This window comes from Sceloporus occidentalis, unplaced genomic scaffold (genome assembly GCF_023333645.1).
Source record: "Sceloporus occidentalis isolate IW3139 unplaced genomic scaffold, rSceOcc1.0.p SCAF_6, whole genome shotgun sequence".
Classification (NCBI taxonomy): Eukaryota; Metazoa; Chordata; class Lepidosauria; order Squamata; family Phrynosomatidae; genus Sceloporus; species Sceloporus occidentalis.
This window is the reverse complement of record NW_028316986.1, coordinates 94,705,199-94,728,766: the sequence shown is the minus strand read 5'-3', so window position 1 is coordinate 94,728,766 and position 23,568 is coordinate 94,705,199. Positions and strand designations below refer to the sequence as shown.

The 23,568-nt window shown below is 40.0% G+C and overlaps 1 protein-coding gene across 7 annotated transcripts in view; it reads right to left on the bottom strand.

Moving 5' to 3' along the window:
• The window catches only part of PTPRK (protein tyrosine phosphatase receptor type K), a 468,792-nt gene that overhangs the window by 358,966 nt on the left and 86,258 nt on the right, over positions 1-23,568 (bottom strand). For all 7 annotated transcript variants that reach the window (XM_089530406.1, XM_089530407.1, XM_089530409.1 and 4 more), the window contains exon 2: positions 1,678-1,800. In XM_089530406.1, coding sequence (XP_089386532.1) covers positions 1,678-1,800 — 123 coding nt within the window. The remainder of the gene's footprint in view (positions 1-1,677; positions 1,801-23,568) is intronic.

The following is a 23,568-nucleotide window of genomic DNA, read 5'->3' as shown; positions in this document are numbered from 1 at the left end:
AAAGCAAAATCATAGAGCCATAATCCTGAATTGTGACAGGGCCCAAGAGTTTGCAACATGGAAAGTTCCTGTTCAGTATCCCAGCTATTGCATTCCCCACCCAAACCTAGGCAGTCAACATCTTGTAGCCTGATCACACTCAAACCTCACTTCTGTTTCAAGTGGATTTCCCTCCCAAAAAGATTTTGCTTCATACTCTGATATTCTCCCAAACTTGCCAATACCTCTCTCTTTTAAGAGGATGGGGCCATATTTGCCACGTAAGCAATAGCATTCACATCTGAATTTTGGGAATACAATAAACAATGCAGTGGCATACCGTTGCTTTATACATATTATCAATGGAATGTTTTTCCCTTAAACAATGCTTCCAAAACCTGTAAAAGTTATCATTGTCAGCAACTCATTTGAGCCCTGTAGCCAATGTTGGCTGTACGGCAGAGTAAGCTGGCAAATTCAGAAAGGTGGTTCCAATTCCCAGTAGAGATAACAGCAGCTGGATGTTTTCCAGGAACTGAAGAAATGCAGGAACCTCCGGGGACACACAGCAACCGATGCCAGGCTTCAGCTGATAAACGACCAGACAAGCCAAGACTCCCGAAGTGCTTTATTTACAGTGCTATAATACAGATCTCTCAAACGAATACCAAACTCCTACTACAACCCACAAGCAATTACTGGAAACCCCTGAGTTTATATAGCCTTCAGACCATGTGGTCTCCCAAACTCAGTGAGTTCCTGTGTTACATCCAAAAGTGTTCCCCTTTGCAATCCAGCCAGGTATTTCATCAGCCAGGCACAACTGCACACAGGCACCAAAGTGTCCTTGAGGCTATGAGCATCAGCTGTGCTTGATCAGCCCTGTCCTTCCCAGTCTAGATGCTCATGGTCAGCCACACACACACATCTAAGCATTTCTTATATCACAGAAGGAGAAGTGAGGTGGACAGGTAGTCCCTTAAATGTAAATTCATGACTCTGGACAAAATCTGAAACACAGCTTGCAGCATACTGTTGTATTTGCTATGCTGATTCATCAGAATGTTTGGGGTAGTTTTTTTACATTTCAGGTACTCAATCTTATTCTTATTTTATTTTAATGTTTTAGTACAAATTCCATGAAACTGGGGAGTGATACACAGAGGAACTTACATGTATTTAATTTAATTAGTGTTTCATTTATACGCAAGTTTTACCACAACCGTGACATGCCTTCAAGCTATGAAGTTTTTCATTCCAGGCTGCATCACTGCTAAAACGTCCTCCAAACATCCCTAAAAGGGAAAGGAAGCACCTGTGTCTGAAAGCAAGGCACATTTCCTGAATTGCTATGAAAATGTGGGTCCCTCAGCATCCCTGAATCGTCTCACGGGGAGCAGATTTCCTATGAATGCAAACTTTGCATTCAGAGGAATTCCGCTCCCCAGGAACGATTCAGGGATGCTAAGAGGGAGCCACGTTTCTTTGGCGATTAAGGAAGCATGCCTGGCTTTCAGACACAGGAGCTTCTTTCCCCTTTTAGGGACGATTGGAGGACGTTTTAGCAGCAGTGCAGCCAGGTATGAAAATCTTCTATGTCAAGAGTAACAGCTTTCAAGTGAGTTTCAAAGAACTCTGCAAACTCACTCAATCAGAGAAATAATGTGTTCAGGTCTAAATCAGTATAGCAACTCTTACCAGGAGGCATTTCAGGTGGCAGGTAGTGGGGCTCCTGAGCACTAACATGAACCCAGTCAAAGTCATCGTATGGGTCTTGATGGTAATCACAGGGTCCTGGACCATCATCAAATGTGCAACCTCCTAAAAGAAAGAAAGGGAGGGGAAAATAAATTATCCCTTCAAAATATAGATTGTATCACTGAATGCATATTTACATCCCATGGACTGAGATCTGCTGGAGTGGTCTATCTTTGTGTCCCACCAGTGAGAGTAACAATATGTTCCACCAATGAAAACTGCCACCCCGCTATATGCAATACATTGCTGTCCAGTTTGCTGTCAGCTACCTCCTGCAGTTGGCATTAGGACTTAAAAAATCACCTTTCTTTCTCTCTCACACACATTGCCTGTCCTGGCTGTGGGAGAAGTGTTCCTTCAGAATCCAGCTGCTAGCATTACTCTCTAGAGCACCACTACATTGATGTCATGATCAGGTTAGTTACACAGGAGAACCGATGAAACCACAAGTATCAAGGGAAGCAAAACTAGCAGCAGCAATGCCACTACTGGCATGAGACCTGGGACTCAAGAGGCAAACATGAAGTACAATTCCAGATCTAGCCTGGATTGGATATTCCTGGACCCCCAACTATTCACCTGCTCTGTTTCAGGTCAACCAAGAGTCAGGGGCTAGATTAGTTGGATATTCACAAGGCAGACTCCATGGAGAGAGAGAAAGCAAGGTTGTGCAAGTATTCAGAGGAATCAGCCACACAAGCTCTGGTCTATTTTGTACCCAATCCCCAAATAAATTTTAGCCCCTAGTCTGCAATACAACAGGACATGAAAACATCTCCAACATCCACACTATGATTGGAATGACTACTGGAATATCTGCAGAACAACCATCGGCGTAGCTGAGAAGCTACTAGCCACACAGTGGCAACTGCCCCCGACCCCATCATCTTGATTCACATAAATGTGCCACTGGAGCTTATTCAGGTGAAGAGGGCTAATAAGGCATGCATATGATTTTATCCAGAAGGTTCTTTTAAGGTAATGAATAGTACCACCATGTTCTCACAGTTCATTCAAAACATTTCCTGATTTCCCATGCATTGGTGTTTTTTTTAATTGCAATAATTCCATCTATTACCATTATTTCCTTACCATAGCTCTGCTGGAAACAAATTCCCTCAACTCAGTGCCAGAAATCACAAGCCCAAGCCACTCAAGCCCAAGAGGAATGTAACTTACTATTTATTTAGCTGAAGGAGTGTATGAAATAGTGAAGGATATAAATTGAGTTAGAATTAAGGATAAAGACTAAAGGTACCACAGCCTACTCCATTCTTAGCAGTGAGTTAAAATTGGCATTCAGAAAATGAAAAGAGAAATATAGAATGAAATATACTAATATTTTCATTAATAAAAGCTTCACTTAGTGCTCTTGGTTTATTAAAATCAACCTATCACCAAGAGAGGGGGGGAGAGAGAGAGGGCACAAAGCTAAATGCTAATTACCAAGGTTGTAGAAATGAGTATGATATCTTGATAGAATCTCCACTGTCAAGGCAACATGAATTTCAAGGACAATTCTAAGAACAGCCAAAATAAAAAAGGGGGGGGAAGCGACCTGGATGGGATGGGAGACAAAAATCATTGGTTTCAATTTTTAACTCTATTTCATTTTTAAATCTTTTACTACAAGAATTATTGAAGAAGTAAAACTTCCAGAAAACTAGTAGTTCTTGAGGTAAAAGAAGAAAAAACTGAGTACCAGAATAGAAAGAGAACTTACAATCCACCTACTCCTGCCCCAAGCATTATTCACTTCAGCAATATACAGTTGGACCTCCTTATCCACGGCTTCTTTATCCACACCTTCAACCATCCACTGATTGAAAATATTCAAGTATATAAATAAATTCGAAAAAGCCAACTTTGATTTCGCCATTTTCTATAAGAGACACCATTTTTACTGTGCCACTGCATTTAATGGGATTTAAGCATCCACATATTTTGGTATCCATGGGGGTCCTGGAACCAAACCCCAGGGGATAGCAAAGGTCCACTGTAATTTAGAGTGGGAAGATGTTGTTTTCTTGCTGTCATTGTTAAACAATGACAGTTCTGAATACTTGCTAGTCTACTTCCAATCGCCAAGATATGCACCACGAGTATCTGATCTTCCTCCTGTGCACCCTAATATAGAGCTTGCTCAAGATGCACATCAACTGTTGGGATGAAAATCAGATGGAATATATGGTACGATACTTCTTCTGGAAAAGAAGAGCAGGCCACTGGAAAGCAAGGTACAGCTCCTCTACTCCTCCCTTCCTCCAGGCACTGGAGCATGATGGAAGTGTTGCATAAGCCATACTTTCTCCCCAAAAGTGAGATGTAATCAGTTTTGACAACAGAGGGCCTGACAGACAGGCCAAAATAAAGCTGCTTCGGGTCCCTTTGGAGGTATGCTGTTTAAATGCTGCATGCATCCTAAAAGGCCAGAAGCCACGCCAAAGCCACGCTCTAGCCCTAAGAACTAGAGTGCAACTTTGGTGCAGTTTCTGGTCTCTTAAGATGTGTGTGTCATTTAAACAGCATACCTCCAAAGGGACCCGGAGCAGCTTTATTTTGGCCTGTCTGTTCAGGCCCAGAATCAATGTGATCAGAAAAATAAGGCTTCTTCCCAAAGACATGAGGTATTCCACTCAGTCAAGAGGAGAATGACAGTGAACCAGGAAGGAACTTCTTGGTGTACCTAGACATGTGGCTGCTACCACTTACTCTGTGCATTTTTTCCTTATTAGATTTTCTCTGGTAAGAAAAAAAGATGCAAGAAACAATGAGGGAAAAACACGGGGGAGCTAACCTCCCACAAACTTCCACTAGAGACAAAGAATGATTACAAAATAACAGGCCTATCAAGGAGCACTTACTGGTAGAGCACATGGGTTGCATGTTAGAATGCAATAAAGGGAACCACCTCTAAAAGCCAGGGTCTCTTCAGTTAAAAAGAGCAAGCCAGAACATAAAGGTAAAGGTCTCTGACACTGGAGAGGCCTATACCCAGCCAGAAATGACAGTGCTGGCCAGGTGGGAAAATAGTCTGATTTTGTAGGCATCTTCCTATGTTACTAAGCCCACAGATTCCTCACAGGGGCAACAGATGTCAGCCATGTTATGAACTTTGCAGCAGCTGTTACTGCAACCTATACTCAGAAATCCTTGGCTTTTCTGCTTAGCTTTGAAAATGAAAGGCAAGATCAGAAAAGATAATCTGTGATAATCTCAAAGAAAATGGCTGGCTGTGAGCATGCATTGTGCCTACTGATATCAAGAGCCATTTATAACCCACTGCCACAAGACAAGAATCAAATTTTAAGACTACAAAAGAATGTGCTCCCAGGAAAGTATTGCCACAATTGATTTGTTCACTTCACATTTCTGACCATCCAATATATACATGCTCTTAAAAGAATTTTTAAGAACTGATTAGTCATGTATTTCACAAAACATCCTTCAACAGGCTACTATCTTAAAGTCTGAAAAATGCCAAATTGTTATGAAACAATTCTAGTTGCTATTTTTTAAATTACTAGGAAGCAGTAACAAACTACACCCCTTTTTGAAAAGCAAAAATGCTCTATTAAAATGCACTGCCAACAATATGAGCATTCAGTAGTAATACACGTAATCTGAATTGTTTTATACCTGGAGTAAAAAGTAGATGCTCTTTAAGATTTAAACATTCATTTCCATATCATATAAATAATAAAAAGAAATATAAGAAAAGCACATCCTGTCACTATCTTGTAAAGTACACAAAAAGAACTTCAAAACTGTCTATATGAAAGTTTATTTGAAAATTTTTAAATAAAAAGAAATATTTTAAATTAACCAATTATACTATTCGTATAAAATGCTATAAATGCTGGCCTTGAAGCCTTACTAAAAAATGTAAAAGAAACCTTTAAAATGCTGTTAAGAAAGATAAAAGCCACACTGTCCAAGTGTTCATATAATACACTCTTCATCAATCGGACGAATCTGTCAGTTTCATATGATGCATAATTACACAGCTAGTTCACCAAAAGACCAGCATCAAGATTTTTGTTGGTGCTGCTTTATTTCTACCAGGTTCAATGGGAGACTTAGGTCCCACAATGCCTTGCAGTCAATTACACATACTATAAAGTCCCAAATTCATAATCCTGGCCATCATCAGTCAATATTCAGATAGCAAGTGATGGGAAAGACCTTAGCCTGGGATTCAGGTGGAAGAGACAATACCGGGCTTGACAGATCAGTGTGACTCAAAATAGCTTTCTGTGTTCACATTAGGGTTGTCAGGCTAGATACGAGATGGGGCTCCTGTAGCTATACCTCAGCAAAACCTGGAGAAGAAGGAGATACCACAATATTATGTCAATTTGTACAAAGCTACCTGTCTTCTTTTACATTCCTCTTCCAACATGGGTCTTGCCTCCCTAGTGGAGAGAAGGGAAGGAGTGAGCATGGAGCAAGCACCCAAGTTTGTTCTTGTCACTAAAACTTTCATGCAGAATCTCTTGAGGATTCATATTACAGGAGTCCCATCCCATATCCAACCTGGATACCCTAGTTTGTGCTTATATCTGCTTCATATCTACATGCTGATATTTATTAAGTAAAAACACTGTGAAAAATATCTACATTAAATGAAGTACAAAATTTGCACCAATGCTTATTAGTTTACTGCAACACGAGCTTACTGCAGGGTTGGCATCCATTAGCTGGGTCAATAAAAAAAGTAATAATCACTTCAGTGTTTTCCCATGTGTATCTGGTTCTTTGCTGCAACACATAGCATAAGTGGAACTGACATTAACATTATTGTTAACAATACACCAAGTGCAAAGAATATTATAATCAGCAACCCCAGAGCATCTGTCTAATCCAACAGTTCTCCATGTTTTGTCCTCAAGATATTTTGGACTTGCACACCTCATTCCAGTTCAGAAAAATGTGTTGGGCCAATGTCACACACCATCAGAAAGTCAAAGGTTATCCCTTAAGTACAATTTTTGTCACAGTCACATGCTTTCTAAACACAATTAAAGCAATACTCAAGGAGCTCTAAAATGAGACTGAGATCTTGGGAGTAAGTAAGAATGTGACAAGCCTTTACCAGCCTCATCACTAATGTTTCATTCATATTTATTAGAAGGGTTGAAAACATTGGCATGCATATCTAAGCTCAGGATGTCAGGAATACCTGCAATTTTTCTCATCCTAAGTAAGAAAAGGGTATCTTAACACACTGCAAAAATTCATTTTTACAAAAAAGCTAGCTGCCATGGGCTTTCTCTCATTTCTCCCCACAAAAAAAAAAAAAATCATAAACAGAATTTGTGCAAATAAATAAATAAAGTTTCCAAATGCCCCAACCCCAAATCAATCCAATCAAAAATGTGCTCAAATTCTCACAATCCTGCCCAGTGGGGAGAAAACTTCTACAGTCTTGTGTGCAAGAATAAGGTAAGTGACAATTTACACTCTTGTTCTAATGAAAACTAGATAAGTTCTGAGGGGGGTATATAGACCAATCATGGTGGTCTGCAGCAAAAGTCTTGTGGCATCTTAAATTTGAGCAAGTGATTCTTCATTGCATGAGCTGCTCTGACTCCAGTCCATCCACTTCTGTTCCTAATGTTTTGGCAATAAGTGGGGTGAAAAAAAATCCATTAATTAGGAAAGTATGTGAAAAGATGTAAAGGAACTGGATGCTCTTTCATAGTTGATCAGCCTTTAGTATCTCTGACAATGCTGGGCTCTTTGCTAAAGCATTTGAAATAAGTTCTATTTCCACCTGAGTGAAGTCTTTCTATATATTAGTCATTTATGTATCACTTTAGATTGTCAAACAAATACAAAGAGCAATGTTCTGGGCTGAGTTGATTGGTATGTCAGAGCAACTGTCAAGGATGGCAGGCAGATTACAGAATGGAAAGAAGCAGGGAGGGGGCACAAACCAGGAAACATTAAAAGCATGTAAGTTACAATATTGTTCTTATCAAGAAACCTTTCTAATCAGCATCTACCATAACAAGCCTCTATGTTCAACTCTTATCCTTTGCTAGATTACAATAAGACTATGACCATTTTACAGTCAAAACTTTCAATTTCTGTAGAAAAACTGATAATCAACCAGCACTATTCCTTTAAGCAATGTTATCCTGTTCATTGTCACAATAGCAAAGTGACAGATAGTTTTAACACACATGCCCTAAGGGCAACCATTACCCCTTTTAATGGCACAAGTGCCCTCAAGTATATAAATACTAAGTACCAATGGATCTCACATGAACTCATTTGGAAGATGAATGTTCCTAATCGTTCTCTTTCATAGGACCTATTAATTTCAGAGGCCCATATTCTGATCAGGGGTAACTAATAACTTCAGAGTTTTACAATTCAGCTCTACAAAGCCAACAAACCTGAGGAGACATATATTTTAACTAAATTTTCTAAACTACCATTCTGAATCTCCTTCCTTTTCAAATAATCAGCTATGGTGCTGCATCCCAAGTAAAATAAAAAGGGTTTTTTTTAAAAAAGCTATCCAAAACTAGTACCATTTGTATACTAATTACTTAAAGTATTAGTATAAACCCATTAGAGATTTTTAAAAATGTATTTGTTCCAAATATGATGCATCCTACAATTAGGATATAAAATTTAAGTACATTATCTTTAAATATGGTACCACTAACTGAATGCCCATCACAGTCCATAGTAATAGGGAAAGCAAAAGCAAAACAGATTATGGCCATGTTGGCAAACCTGTGGCGCACATGCCCTCTCTGGCATGCAGCACCGTCCCCAAGGGCACCCAGTGGCCACGGAAAGTAGGGGCACAGTGTGTGTGGCTGACCAGGCTCCTTTCCAAGGCCCGGTTCTCCCACAGAAAACTGTGCCATGACAAGGAGGGGCCATGCATGGGTTTGTTTTCCCTCCCACAATACTGGCACACGAAGGTGCAGTGGCCATTTTGGTTGTGGGCATGCCATTACACCAGTCCAAGTCTTGGGGCATAGTTTCTTCTTCTCCAAATCCCCCTCACCCAAGGTGTAACTCAAAGGGGGTCATGTGACTTTGGACCGCCTCTTGATTGGTGGGGCCTGGGATGTGCTGCTACTCCTTGGATTGCAGGGCTGGGGAGATGTGGCACCTGCTGAGTACAGTGATTTGGGGACAGAGGTGTCTTCTATCCCCCCCCCCCCCCGGCAAATCGGGAGCTGGTACAAATCAGCCTTTTATGCTTTTATAATTGTGATTTTCATTAGAAATGTGAAATAAAATCTTACCATTGACTCAATTTTAATGAAGACATGCTGTCCTGACCTGGAAAGTCAGCCTATAGAGGATTCTGAAAATTCCCAAGAGAATTCTCACCTCCAGTGAAAGAATGAGGGACTAGTGCTTTTCCTCTCATTTTACTTTCAATAATTTGCACAAACATTAGTTCTTGCAGAACTAGCATTCTCTCTCTCTCTCTCTCTCTCTCTCTCTCTCTCTCTCTCTCTGCAGTTAAAGCAGGGGATGGGGTACACACACACACACACACAAACACACAAGACAAACTAAGCCAAATCTACTACCTTTTTAACAGTCCATGCAAGAACCTAGATAATGTTTATCACAGTTTTAAAACATGCACATTAACAAACAAACAAAAAACCCACAAAAACATTCTTAAATCTTTCTGGCACAACAGTGTAACAACAACAACAAAACCTTGTAATGTTGCACTGAAGAGGTTTGTTCTGTTTTCTACATTTTTGCTCTTAAAGCACAAGAATGAACCCAGTCAAAATTTCCACTCCAAAATCCCATGCAGAATCAATTCCTTGTCTTTATATGATACATTCAACAAGCAAATGAGACCAAAGAAAAGGGCACATAGGTTGACTCTAAAAAGAGTAAATGAGGATTTAAGTGAAATTATTGTCTGCTGCATTCATTAGTATCTAGGGTACTAATTCTATGGAATCTAGTGAAGGTAGCCACTGTTGCACAGAAAATACTACAAGTTAGGATAATTTTATTCACATTAATTGCTTTTCTAGAGGTGCTATACATTATGCACCAGTCTAATCTCAGGAGTGAATCATTCCCTCTGCATCAGAGTCGTATCTTCCTATGCTTGTGTGTGTGTGTGTGTGTGTGTGTGTATGCTTTTAAGTCATCGGACACATGAATATCTCTTGCCCAAATGATGTGTAAGACAAAATCACTTGGAAAAGCTGAAGCAAGTTGAATATTACAGTCAGTAGATAACTGCTTAACTTGTTCTGTTTACCAGTGGACACTTTTATCTACACTTAGCATACTCATCTATTTTTGGCAAACTCCTTTTGAAACAAAGGTGAGCTTTTATTAGCAGGCTTTGATAAGAATGTGCAACCAAAATTACAATACTTCCCCAGTAATGTGCAGGTGCTTGTACATACCTTAAAAACCAATCACTGGATGCCAACCAAAACTTTACTTCATATACTTTTAATCTAAGCCATCCTAAATGAAACTTTCACCCTTGAGATCTTTTGCCCTACAAGTCTCTTTAGTCTCACTAAGAATGGTGGATTATAAAAACTGTAATCCAAAAGAACCTGAAAGGCAAAGGCTTTCCTTTCCTGCTCTAAGAAGAAAAGAAGAGAGACAGAACATGGCATGGGCAGTCAACAGAGATTTCAGCTCTCTCCTTCCAGATGATTTTCAGTAGAAAAAAAATCATGTAACAGTAAACAATACATAATTAAGGAAACATGCATCATTATGACTGACTGTATTTCTTAAACATCAGTAGTCCACATATCTTGAGTATACTAGGTAAGAGGATAGCAAGAATTCACTCTGATTTTTGGCTAGAACAGGAGGTGGTGGATTAACAGCAGCAATCTAGCTTACTTGAGTAAATAATGAAGTTACAACAACAATACTAGAGCACTACTACCAAGGAAGATGTGCATTTCACTTAAACACTGAGACAGAATGATCCAGGTAATGGTTGGATTTTATATTTTCACAAATGTTGCTATCAACTATTTTTTTCTTCATTCAACAGCCTTAAGAATAGACTAGGGACTGGGGAGTGTGTGTCTTCCAGATGTTGTTGGACTGCACCCCTTACCAATCTTTGTCAACACAATCAAAGGTGAAAGGTGGTGGAAACGTGTCTGTCATCTGGAAGCCCCACATTCCTTCTCTCTGGTCCAACTGACAGCCAATCAACTAAATAAGCAATGTCAAGATTCATCTGGAAACCCAGGCAAAATGCCAGCTAAAACAGGAATTAACAATACAAATTAGATGTGACATGGCATATCTGGTACATATTTTATTTCAAGCCAACGTCAATTCTTCATTTGCAGTTGCGGTTAAAAATAATCCTGCTATTTATGAAATACCAAACATTACTTAAATTAATGCAAATTAAACTCATTCTGAAGTGTTCTTTGTAGACAAATCTGGGAGGCGCAATTAACACAAAGAAATGGGAAATATCAAAGGTTGTATATTGTTCTTGTAATGTAGTTTCAGCCATTATCAATTATCTTTTAACCTGTCAAATGATTATACTTGAAGTAACTGGAAAAAACACTGACATTACATTATCATATATCTTAGAAATGGGAAACAGTCTGATTAGATTTATGAGAATCTACACTAGATATATCCAGGAATACTTACAGAACAAACAGTCGTATGCAATCAATTCAGCCAATCATAAAAGACATGGTACTGAAAATTACACCTGCTCATTAGATTCAAAGAAAATGGATTTCCTTCTTCCTTTCCTCTTTGAGCTTCCATGTGCTTAAGACATTGCAAATTCCCATTTCCCTATCACAAAATGAAATGATACGTTCTCAGGAAGGGAGAGGTCTTACTACTGGTATATCTGTTTGCAAAGTGAGCAGTACGGCCAGTGGTGTCCCTGCATCCTGCTCCAGGATGGCGTGGGGGGATAGGAGGGCATGCAGAGGAGTCTGGAGACAGTGCAGAGGGGATGAGAGGCGGATGGGTGGGTGAGTGGGTGGAGAACGGAGATGGTGCAGGGACAGCGCATGGAGGAATGTATGCGGGGATGGCATGGGGGAGCATGGGGACAAGGCCTCCCTCTCGGGTGTCATCCGCTGCGAACCACACCCCCTCCCCAATGATGCCACTAAATATGGCAGTCTGCCACCCAACATTTTGCACAAAACACAACTGCAAAAGAAGCTGTGTGTCCATGGATTCCATCCAAGTAATAAAGATTTCCAATTGTGTGGGGGAAATTATGTACAGAGTACAAAGAGGTCAACACTGGGACTAGCAGACATGAGCACCCATTCCTTAAAGGTATATTAAATATACAAGCCTAATTAATAAGCTAAATTCAATTTGTTTGAAAAGTGGTCATGTGAAGATTATTCTGAGTGGAATTTCAGGCAAAGTAAACTGGCTCATGCTACATACATCATGATAGAACTTGAAGATGCAAGTACAGTACAGCACTCATGAGGCTCAGTTGTCTGGGGCTCAATAGCAGCTTTATGAAGAAGGCACACTGACAGATAAATTTAAGGGAACAAAGAGAAGTAGTTGTAAGAACATCAATACCATTTTTTTCATCAGGCCAGATGGTAACAAAAATGGGGGGGGGGGGGGGGGAGACAGGCACAAAATGCAAAAATCTGTCCAGCTTCATTAAAGGAAATGGACAGATACCTTAGTTTCAGTCAGCCTTCTTGTTTCCAGGGAGACGGATTAGCTAGTACAGTGGACCCTTGTTATCCACTGGGGTTTGGTTCCAGGAACCCCCGTGAATAACAAAATCCATGTATGCTCAAGTCCCATTAAATACACTGGCATAGCAAAATGGTATCCCTTATATAAAATGGAAAAATCAAGGTTTGATACTTGAAATTTATACTTTTTTTGAATATTTTCAAGCCGTGGATGCTTGAATCCGTGTATAAAAGATCCGTGTATAAGGAGGGCCAACTGTAATGGAGTATTCGTACTAACAGTAACCCCCTTTCATCTGAGTCTCCTTCATTAAATCAGCAATCTCCCAATTAGGAGTTAGCAAAATGGTAGACCCACAATGGCCATAAGAAGAGGAAACTCTCTTCTATTGTTTAATTTATACATGTATAATATGCACAGAGATATGCACAGAGACACACAGAGACATCTGAAGAACTCAGAATCTTCATACGTCTGTGGCATTTTGGTGGTCCTAATAAGAAAGGGGAGGCAAAGGACACCCTAGGGCCACATGCTGCTCTCAGCTAGACTTTAAAAAAAGTTGATTTTTCTGCTCCTGGAGGCCACAGAAGTAGCAGTGTTGTGACCAAAATGAGATGCAGGACCCCCAAACTGCCAAAACCAGAGAGGTAAGGAGGTTTCCAAGAAACTAGAAGTAGCTTTCCAGCTGCTTCCTGTTTGCAATCTGGTGCAACGTATGCTAGCCTTTGACTGCATAGATTATAAAAGGTTATTTAATGCCCTTAAAGACATGGGCGTGCCAACACATCTGACAGTACTGATGAGGAATCTGTACTCAGGACAAGAAGCTACTGTCAGAACAGAACATGGAGAAACAGAATGGTTCCCATTTGACAAAGGAGTCAAACAAGGCTGCATCTTATCACTCTACTTATTCAACTTATATGCAGAACATATTGTAAGAAATGCAGGCTTGGACACAGAAGAAAGAGGACTGAAAATAGGAGGAAGGAATATCAACAATCTGAGATATACAAGCAACACTATAATATTAGCAGAAAACCTCAAAGACCTGAAATAACTACTAAGAAAGATCTAAGAAGAAAGTGCAAGAGACAGGCCTATTGTTGAACAGAAAGAAAACAAAAATAATGACCCACAGAGAACCTACACAAATTAGAATAAGACAACAAAGAAATAGAATAGTAAATGAATTCTCATATCTGGGTTCAAACATTGATAGAAATGGAGACTGCAGCCAGGGAATCTGAAAAAGATTAAGAATAGCGAGGATAAGAACTAAAGAAGATCCTAAAATGCAAGGATATACAACTGAGCACAACAGTTAGAATCGTACAAGCCATTGTATTCCCTATTGCCATGTATGGATCTGAGAGCTGGACAGTTAAGAAGCAGGCAAGGAGGAAAATCAACTCATTCGAAATGTGGTGCTGGAGAAGAGTGCTAAGGATTCAATGGACAGCCAAAAAGACAAACAAATGGGTTCTGGAGCAGATCAAGCCGGAAATCTCCCTAGAAGCCAAGGTGACAAAACTCAGATTGTCGTACTTTGGACACATCATGAGAAGGCATGAATCATTGGAAGAAACAGTAATTCTAGGAATGGTAGAGGGAAGTAGAAAGAGAGGATGGCCATATGCAAGATGGATGGCCTCTATTAAAGGATCAGTAGTATGAATTTTCAGGAGTTGAGCAGAGCAGTGGAGGACAGAGGGTCTTGGAGATGTTTCATCAGCAGGGTTGCCATGGGTCAAGATCAACTCGACGGCAGTTAAAACAACAACAAAATGGTAGTTCCAGCAGCTATAAATTGGCTGCCAAACTGTTGGAAATGCCTGGGCCTATAATAAAGGCATTGCCCAATACTGAGTGGTAGAGTATCTGGCGAGGGTGCACATATATGTCCACCCTTTCTGAGAACATATATGTACACCCTCTCTGACACAAATCAAGCCTTGTATCAGTAACACAGAATTTTTATCCTTTTAAATGTGAAATCCTATACACAAGGATGAAGAAACAGAAAAATAATAAGCAGAATCTAGGTACAACACACTGAACAGAAATCCTGAGACACAGACATAGATTTTTAAGTGTATAACATAAAAAGTGCCTCTGTTTTACCCACAATATTACTAATGCTTTGGATACATCAGAATATGATCTGGTGGGCAGGTCTTGGTGGTTTGCATGAAATCAGAAAGGATTTCCATTTCCCAGCAACAGCAAAATCAAACAAGTTGCCTCCATCCATCTGCCATAAATTAAGACTTTGCAGTATGATGGAGTAGATTTTCAGCTGGGCTGAGAATGTGCTCAGAGGTACTGCATGTCTTCAGATCTGTCTGCAGTTTGTGGATGTAGAAGTTCTAATAAAAACAAAACCGGTCTTAACATCTGCCAGCTGGTCTCCTAAGATCCAAAACACACTGCAGAAATAATCTAGTTTGGGATCACTTTAGCTCCCTTGGCTCAGTGCTAAGGAATTCTGGAAATTGTAGTTGTGGCACCAGAGCTCTCTGACAAAGAAAGCTAAATGTCTCACAAAACTACAATTCCCAGAATTCCGTAGCATTGAGCCAGGACAGTTAAAGCGGTCTTAAACAGGATCATTTCTGCAGTGTGTTTTGGACTTAAGGCACAGTGACTGCCATCATAACAAGCATCTGGAAACCCTAACAATGCTGAATTCACTTTGGTATATTATTTTGCTATGTCTATATTTATGGGCATCACAACTGAATAGATTCTTTTCCTTTCTAGTAATTGACTAGTTCACTGAATGAAGAAATGGCACCAGATATAATATGCATACAATGAACATCACTTCTATGCTGATTTCACATTTAGTGACATCTCTAGGGATCTAGGGAGAGCCGTGTGGTGTCAAAGACATTGTAGAAAATGTTTGAGACAGGCTTGGCAAAACATCTTACAAAGGAAAAGCTCTGCTACAGCCTGATTAGCAGTGACAGAACTGAACTGGAACTCAAAAGTCCTCTGTGGTTTACCTTTCATTTGTGTCTCACACCTTTATAACACTGGGCACAGTGAAAGGCATTAACAGTTTGCATAACGCAAATAGGCAGTGTGGTTTTAAATTTTAATCACACAGCTTCTACATTTATGTCTATTTTGTTTCTATTTCTTGTAGAATAGGTTTACATCAGTGCACGTAATGAGCTCAGTTTTCTGATCAAAAGCAAGTTAGTCAGCCAGTTTCAATACTGTATTATCAAATTAAATTATCTTGCATTTTTTGTTATGAAAATATACCTGGTTGTGATCCAATGAGGCAGGCCTACACACAAATAGACAACTCTGCATCTGACCTACAGTGATTTAGGACTACCTTGATTTTTTGCTGAAACATTCCAAGAAATACCCCATACTACCCACAAATCCCTCCATTTTCCTCTTCAGCCCCACTCAAAATGGCAACAGGAAGTGCTTCCATTTTGAGTGGGACTGTATTGTGTCTCTCCCCCTAGTTCCCCACCCTACATAATCCTTTGTTCCCAATGTGGTGCTGATCCAGTTCAACCTCCATCCTAACTTAGCCTGCAGTTTACATGGCAAAATACTCTTTTTTTGCTGTCATTTTCTTGAAGTGAGCAAAACTGATTAACAATTCTGTGGGAACCATATTTTACAAAGTGAGCTAGTACCACAACTCATATCTCCATGATGTTTCAGTAGTCCTGTTAGAATGGATATCTGCTACAACACAACACAGTCAATACAGTTGGAGAGTTACATACAATCCTGTATCAGAGTAAATGGGCTAGTTTAATTTTTCTCTAGTTATATCAGTGTTATTTATGTGTTTCCATATACTTGGGAGGGGTTTTTAATGCCAGGAGACACTGCCCCAAAATCATCTTTTTTTAAAAAAAAATTGAGGGTGTGGGGAACTAGTGGAGAGGTTTAGGGGCTGAAAATTGGGGTCCTTGTATACCATACTATGCTCATCCCTGGATTAAATCTACCTATTGGCCATTGTTGTGGTCCCAATATGCATCAGATGACCTGCTCTTACTTTTAAATAAAGAAATAAAAGACACAGCTGCTAGCTTTACATCTTTAAAGCAGTTTAATCATTGGATGTATAGGGGAGACTAGAACTCACAGAGGGCAGCACTGCACCAGCACCATCTCCTGGAAAGAATCAAACAGATAGGAGTGCCAGTCCTAAAGACCAATGACTTCACTGTTGGTTTTGCTTCAATCCAGAAAAATGCAATAGACAATGATATCAAAAACCACTGAGAAGTCTAAGAAAATCAATAGATGGGCATATATTATCTCAATCTGTCAGTAAAAGGCTATCTTATCTAATCAGGCATCATTGTTCCATCCTAAATCAGGCTTGAAATTAGACTGAGAGAGTGAGAAGAAATGATCACCCCATATCCAAGCAACCTCATAGAAATCACATAGGTCCTTAAAGAAGGATCCAAATCTCTTCCTGGAAGAAATATTTTCAAAGGAACTGTAGCACAGCAATTTGGTTCACCTACTTAAAAAAATCTCTTTAGGAAAGAAAGCAAGTATGAGACTTTTCACTTTTCATTCATCTGTGAGATGAAATGTAGATGATTTCAGTGGTCAGAGAGTGGCCTGAAGCTTGTTCTGCTTGTCACTACATATATCTGAGAAATACCTTCCTATGAATCACCAGATTGCCTCCAATCATGGATCTGCAACAGTGAGCTGTTTCTGTAGCTTTGCTGAACTGTGTATAAAAAAGGGCAGAACCCTCAAACAGAAATCCAAAAGGCACTGTCCATTACCAACAAATTGATTTCAATATTATCTTTTAAAAAACAAGAAACTGCATTTAAAATAAATTAATCACAATTTATCAAATGTACATATCACACCATATTCCCATCTGAAGCCGAGTGCTATTTTTAGTTTTTGAAAAATCATTAAAACCTGGCATAAAACGGCATAAAAACAAGAAACACAAGAGCAGAAACCAAGCTGGCTACGTAATGCTGGGAACATAATGCTGGACTAGAAAGGCCTCTAGTCTGCTCTGACATTGCTCTTCATAAAATATAACTGTGATATTAAAATTAAAACTGAAGTGTGACATAAAACATTAGGCAGCATTAAAATTCCAATGGAACAGAAGTTTTTACTCTCTTTCTAAAACAAAGCAAAAGGGAAAAGCTCATGTCCCTTGGAAACGGGTGCTGCTACCCAAAGGGCCATGACACAAGTATGCATGGAATTATCTGGTTCATACAGAAGAAGAAAAGATTTATTACACTTAATGGCACTCTGAGAAAATATACAGTCAACAGTACATAGAAAGATAATAAGGGAGAAAAGACTTCATAAACTTTAGTAACCTCCAAATAATAAAAGCTGCTTAAGAACAACATAAAATCAATATTTAATAACTGGCATATAACATATTGGGAATATGGCAAAAAACAAAAATTCAAAATTAATTATCTATGGATTTAAGCCTACAATACCTTTCTTCTATGACATAGCCACATTATATTGGTCATTCCATATGCAAGTTTAAAAAAAAACGCCATGGAATGGTATAGGCATAAAATGGACCATCTGAGTATTGCAAGCATGAAACAATATATCTTAGAAGCAAGTAGATTTTATATTATGTGAAACAATATATAATCTGACTGGGCTGCAAAACAAGCAATAGAAAGCAAATACTTTTTCTGGAGTCTAGGAGCTAGGATACATTTAGACACACACAAAAAGTACATCTATTTGATTTATATTAATACACATTAAAATTTCAAATACTTTCATTCTTGTTATTTGCCATCAAGTCAGCTTCAGTTTATGGCAACTCTATTAATTAGAGACTTCCTAGAGAGCCCTGCTGACGTCTTGTAAATTCAGAGCTGGGGCTTTCTTTACTGAATCAGTTCACCTCCACAGATCCAAACTTAAAGGACATTTGAGAAATTAAAGCACATCTGATGACAAATTTCCAGGTTCAATTTTAAAATCAGCCATTAAAATATCAGTACTGACTCCCTTTGCCACAAATCCAGAGATATCACAGTCATATGATAAATTTTTCTTAAAATGGTGCTTCTGAAGTCATTAACCCTTTCCATTCGAAGAACAATTAATTTTAAAGCACTGCTTAATAGTGGGCTTTCTATAGCATTAAATAAACTGAGGCACGTTACAGACCGCCTGAAAGCAGCAGTCTGCCAGCACCGCTGGTTGCTCCACGAGGGAGCCTCAGCTTCCGTACCAGGCGGCTCCCTCGCAGAGCAAAAAGAAGCCTGAAAATGGCGCTTCTTTCTGTGCCCCAGAAGTGGCGCTGCAAGTGCCCAATGGCGCACTCGCAGCATCACTTCCGCCATGCGATGTGCAAATGCTATGCGTCCGCTACGTCAAAATGGCAGCGCCCGTGTGGAACGGGCACCGCCATTTTGTACATACCCAGTACATACTAGGGTTAGGGGCGTATGTAAAGCACGCCCTTTCCTAACCCTAGTTCATCCTGGGGACGTACTTTATGCCTGTCTGGAACGGGCATGAGGGTAGCTAAGCTTCAAACCTTCTGCCACAATTTTGTAGTACCTTTGAAAGAAACCAATTCATGTGCAGTTTTACTGTTCTCAGAGGTAGGAGCAGAATTGAATGGACTTAATTAATGCCTTCTGTCACTGTTATTACCCAAGCTCAGGTACTTGATCACTTAGCATTTGAATGGTTTTATATAATACTAGAATGAATAATGAAAGAAAAAAATAGACCCATGAAGGCATATGGTTTAAACTAGCCCATTATCCCCAGTTCCTTGAACCCACTGGGAGGTCATCATCACTAGAGAGAAAAGACATTTCATTCAGTGTTCTGAGGCTAGACGTGGGAGAGGCTAGATGTAGGAATTCAGGTAGACAAAAACAATGACTGACAGTATGGGTAAAAGAATGGTTGAATACTCAAGTAACATGGAAAACAATGAAGTTGCACATTGCTCCACTGAAAAAGATAGGAAAAATTCACAAGGTCCACCTCTCCAAAAGGCTAAATTTCAAAGAGGGAACAGGAGAGGAAGATACTCCCCACCCAATTTCATTTTCTGCCACAGGTCTGAAAGCAGAAATGTTGGGCTTTGCTGTGAAGAAATGATAGCTATGGGCAACAATGGATATTGACTTCTCTGTAGCCCCAAAGGATCCCCATTAAGCCCTCCTTTTAGTCTATTATACTTTCTCTTAGGTTGAACCTACAGCACCTTTTGCTAATATTGCCCCTCAGTGGCACATATTTACATTGTGAAGCAACCAAGAGAAGTATCTCTTAACAGCAGCTTCTAGTGATTAGCTGAAAAGGGAGTAGAGGTGGGAAGAGTGTCATTCCAATTTTGGAATCAACGTCTCTTGGCCTCCGGGTTGGAGCTATCAAGGAGCCACTGAAGTACTGAATACTAAAAAAGTAAAATGTCAGCAAAAATAATGCAGAGTAAAAAGCCAAGGGATCATATTCAGACAACCTCATATACTTCCCTCTGCCTTGAGGCATTCCAAGATTTTTTTCTTCCACCATTCATCTTTAGTTGAAAGGGAGGAACAGGACACATGTTTTAAAGGCATTTGTAGCTCTGAATTTTAGTTATTTAAGGTTGCTTGTAAGTAGATTTCTTAGAGGAATGAAGAGGCTATCACTATGAAGACAGACTTCTCACCCACTACAGATGGGCTTAGTGGCTAGTCATGCTTTACTGCAAGCTGCTACATAGGAAATAAGAGCACTTTTAAAGAAAATGCTCATATTCACACATCAGGGCTATCATGCTGGTCCAAAATAAGAAGGAAACAAAAATCCACAGTTAGAAACACATTTATTATTTCATGTAAGATCTCAATAAATACCCAAACTTTATCAATTGAGAGAGGGAGAGAGAGAATGCAGAAATATAGGTATGAAGGAGTGAACAATAATTTCCCTTTAAAACCTTTCTTCCAGTGGTGACACATTCCTATTGAATTCTTCTAAAAACCAAAGAGTGCTGCAAATCTCTCCCTCACACACACTCATACAAATGAACGCCATCCAAAGAAACAAAATTAACTTCCATCCAGTGTTCCATAAAATAGGATAAAAAACATGTGCATAAAGCAAACCTTCAAAGACAGGGAGAGAACTTGAAACTAACTTTATCAGTATACAGTATTTTCTCCCACACTTTCTAGAAAATGGAATTACAACACTTCTAAGTAAAGGTTTTCCACTCTTTTTTCATTATACACCAACCCAAGAAAAAAAAGGCAGGTTTAAGCAGCTTATATTAAATAAGTTTCTTTTTCCAGTGAAATGAATTTTTTTTAATAGCAGGAATCTTTCAAAGCATGAAAAGAAAGTACTATATTGAAGTGATAAGATGGACTTATATTCCGTATTAAAGGGTTACTTTCTTTATAAATATGACTTTCAGTCAAAAGGGGCCCCTATTATATTGATCCTTTAATTAAAGCCCGTGAAAGATGATGCAATCCATGTTTAGACATTCATCAAGTGATTCATAAACCACAGCTGTAGACAGCTGCTGTTCTTCTTTTGCTCATGTCAATTTCAGTGCAAACATGGCTTACACAGAGGCAGATTCCCATTATATCAAATTGTCTAAATGTCACAACACACTCCAATCTGACATTGTTTTATTACCATAGTTGTATTAACCATGGTTAAACTAAGTGGGATATAATGGACATATCTGGCTTAATGCAAGCCAGGATCACCATGCAAAAGTTAGAGAGCAACCAGGGAAAGGAAACTGAGGGCTGAATTAGACGGGCCAAAAGGAGTGGCTTCCAGTCACTTCAGGGGCATGACGTGCAGTTAATGCATGCCCCAGAGGTGGCTGGAAGATGCTCCATAGCCACAAAGAGGCTACAAGAATTGGCCCCAAAAAGGAGTGGTGAAAAAACGCTCCTGCTGGTGACCCATTTGGGATCACAGTGGCAGCCCACTTTGAAAGCGGCCCATGCAGTCACCACGGTCCCAGGCCAATCAGGGCCCAGTTGCACCTGAAGCAGCCAGAGGCCCATATGCTTTATTCCTAAGTGGCTGAAGCATTCCTCCATGGCTTAATATGCCACTGTTTACATGCCAAAGATGAACACTCAAATGAAGCATATTAAGATCAAACTTCTAATATACTATAGGCCTTGTCGAATCATAGAATCATAGAGTTGGAAGAGACCACAGGGGCCATCCAGTCCAACCCTCTACCATGCAGGAAGACACAATCAAAGCACTCCCAACAGATGGCCATCTCGCCTATGTTTAAAAACCTCCAAAGAAGGAGACTCCAACACACTCCGAGGGAGTCTGTTCCACTGTCAAACAGCTCTCGAAATGTCAGGGTCAATATGCATGGCAAAGAGTATATGCAGCAAACCTCATGTGCAGAAAAAAAGTATGAGTCTGAGCTGCTTTGTGCATTACAGTAAACAATAGTTTCCACATTTACACTGTAGACCAGTGGTTCCCAACCTGTGGGTCGGGACCCCTTTGGGGGTCGAATGACCCTTTCATAGGGGTCACCTAAGACCATTGGAAAAACCATGACGGAGCTTCTTGTCTTTCCGCCTAAGTCCACCCTTCAACACTCCTTTTCTGTCTCTGTGTGCAACACTTCTATTCAACCAGTCCAGCAAGCCCGCAGTCTTGGTTTTATCTTTGATGTATCTGTTGTGTATCCCTCAGATCCAGACCACAGCCAAGGCTTGTAGATTCTTTCTATACAATATTGCCAAAATCCAACCATATCTCTCCGCTTCTACTGCCAAGATCCTGGTCCATGCCCTAGTGATCTCACGACTCGATTACTGCAACATCCTCCTGGCTGGGCTTCCTCTCTCTCACCTCCGTCCTTTAATCTCTGTCCAGCATTCAGCTGCACACATTATCACTTCCACCCACCGCTCTGACCACATCTCTCCTGTGTTGGCATCCCTTCACTGGCTCCCCCTCCCTTTCCGTATTCAGTATAAGCTCCTGCTGTCGACATTTAAAGCCCTCCATGGTCTGGCCCCTCCTTACTTATCAGACCTTCTTTCTCCTCACCTTCCCACTAGGGCCCTCCGTTCTCGTAGTCAAGGGCTGCTGTCTCAGCCCAGGATTTCCTCTGCCCCATCCCGGATTTGCCCCTTTTCACTTGCTGCCCCTCACTCCTGGAACCTTCTTCCCCCGCGAGCAAGAGCCATCACTTCTTTAACCAGCTTCAAAACAGAGTTGAAGACCATCCTGTTTAGAGAAGCCTTCCCAGGCATTGCATAATTGTCGCTTACTATTTGATGTTCTTTTGGTGCCTGTTTATCGAACCATTTCCTGTATTGCTATGTACTGTATATGTATCATCCTATCTGAGAGTATGTATTTTCCCTGGAAGAAGATTAACCATCCATTATGAAGCCAAGCCCTCCCTCCAGTCCATCTGCCTTGGTCCAGGCCTCGGAGGTAGAGAGGAACTGCTGGACCTCATCCCCTTTCCCTCTACCACTCCCTTCTCCTTTTGTGTCATGTCTTTTTAGATTGTAAGCCCGAGGGAAGGGAACTGTCTGATTAAAAAGATTGTATGTACAGCGCTGTGTGAATGTACAGCGCTTCATAAATAAAGGTTAATAATAATAATAAAACACATATTTGCATGTAGCAATGAAAATAATTGTATGGTTGGGGGTCACCACAACATGAGGAACTGTATTAAAGGGTCACAGCATTAGGAAGGTTGAGAACCACTGCTATAGACCAACTACATAACTTGTGAATGCTACTACTGTCAAACCATTCCATGTTCAATTACTTTACCAATATGCTATAAGGAAGCTTGGCATTAGTATCCCTAGCATTCATAAAGGGAGGTTTAAGTGAACTGCTTACCTGTAGTGATATTAGCTCACCAGGCTCATGATAGAAAAAAACATTTGAATCAGATTACTTCATTCATAGTTCAGCCCCAGACTTATAATGGCATAGATATCTATAAGATGACACTACCAGGAACTATGCTACAGTTTCTTAACTACATGAAGTGCCTGAAAGCTAAGGTCATACATGTCCTTGTCTTGTGAAGTCAAGGATCCAACACTCACACAGAGACATCCTCATTTT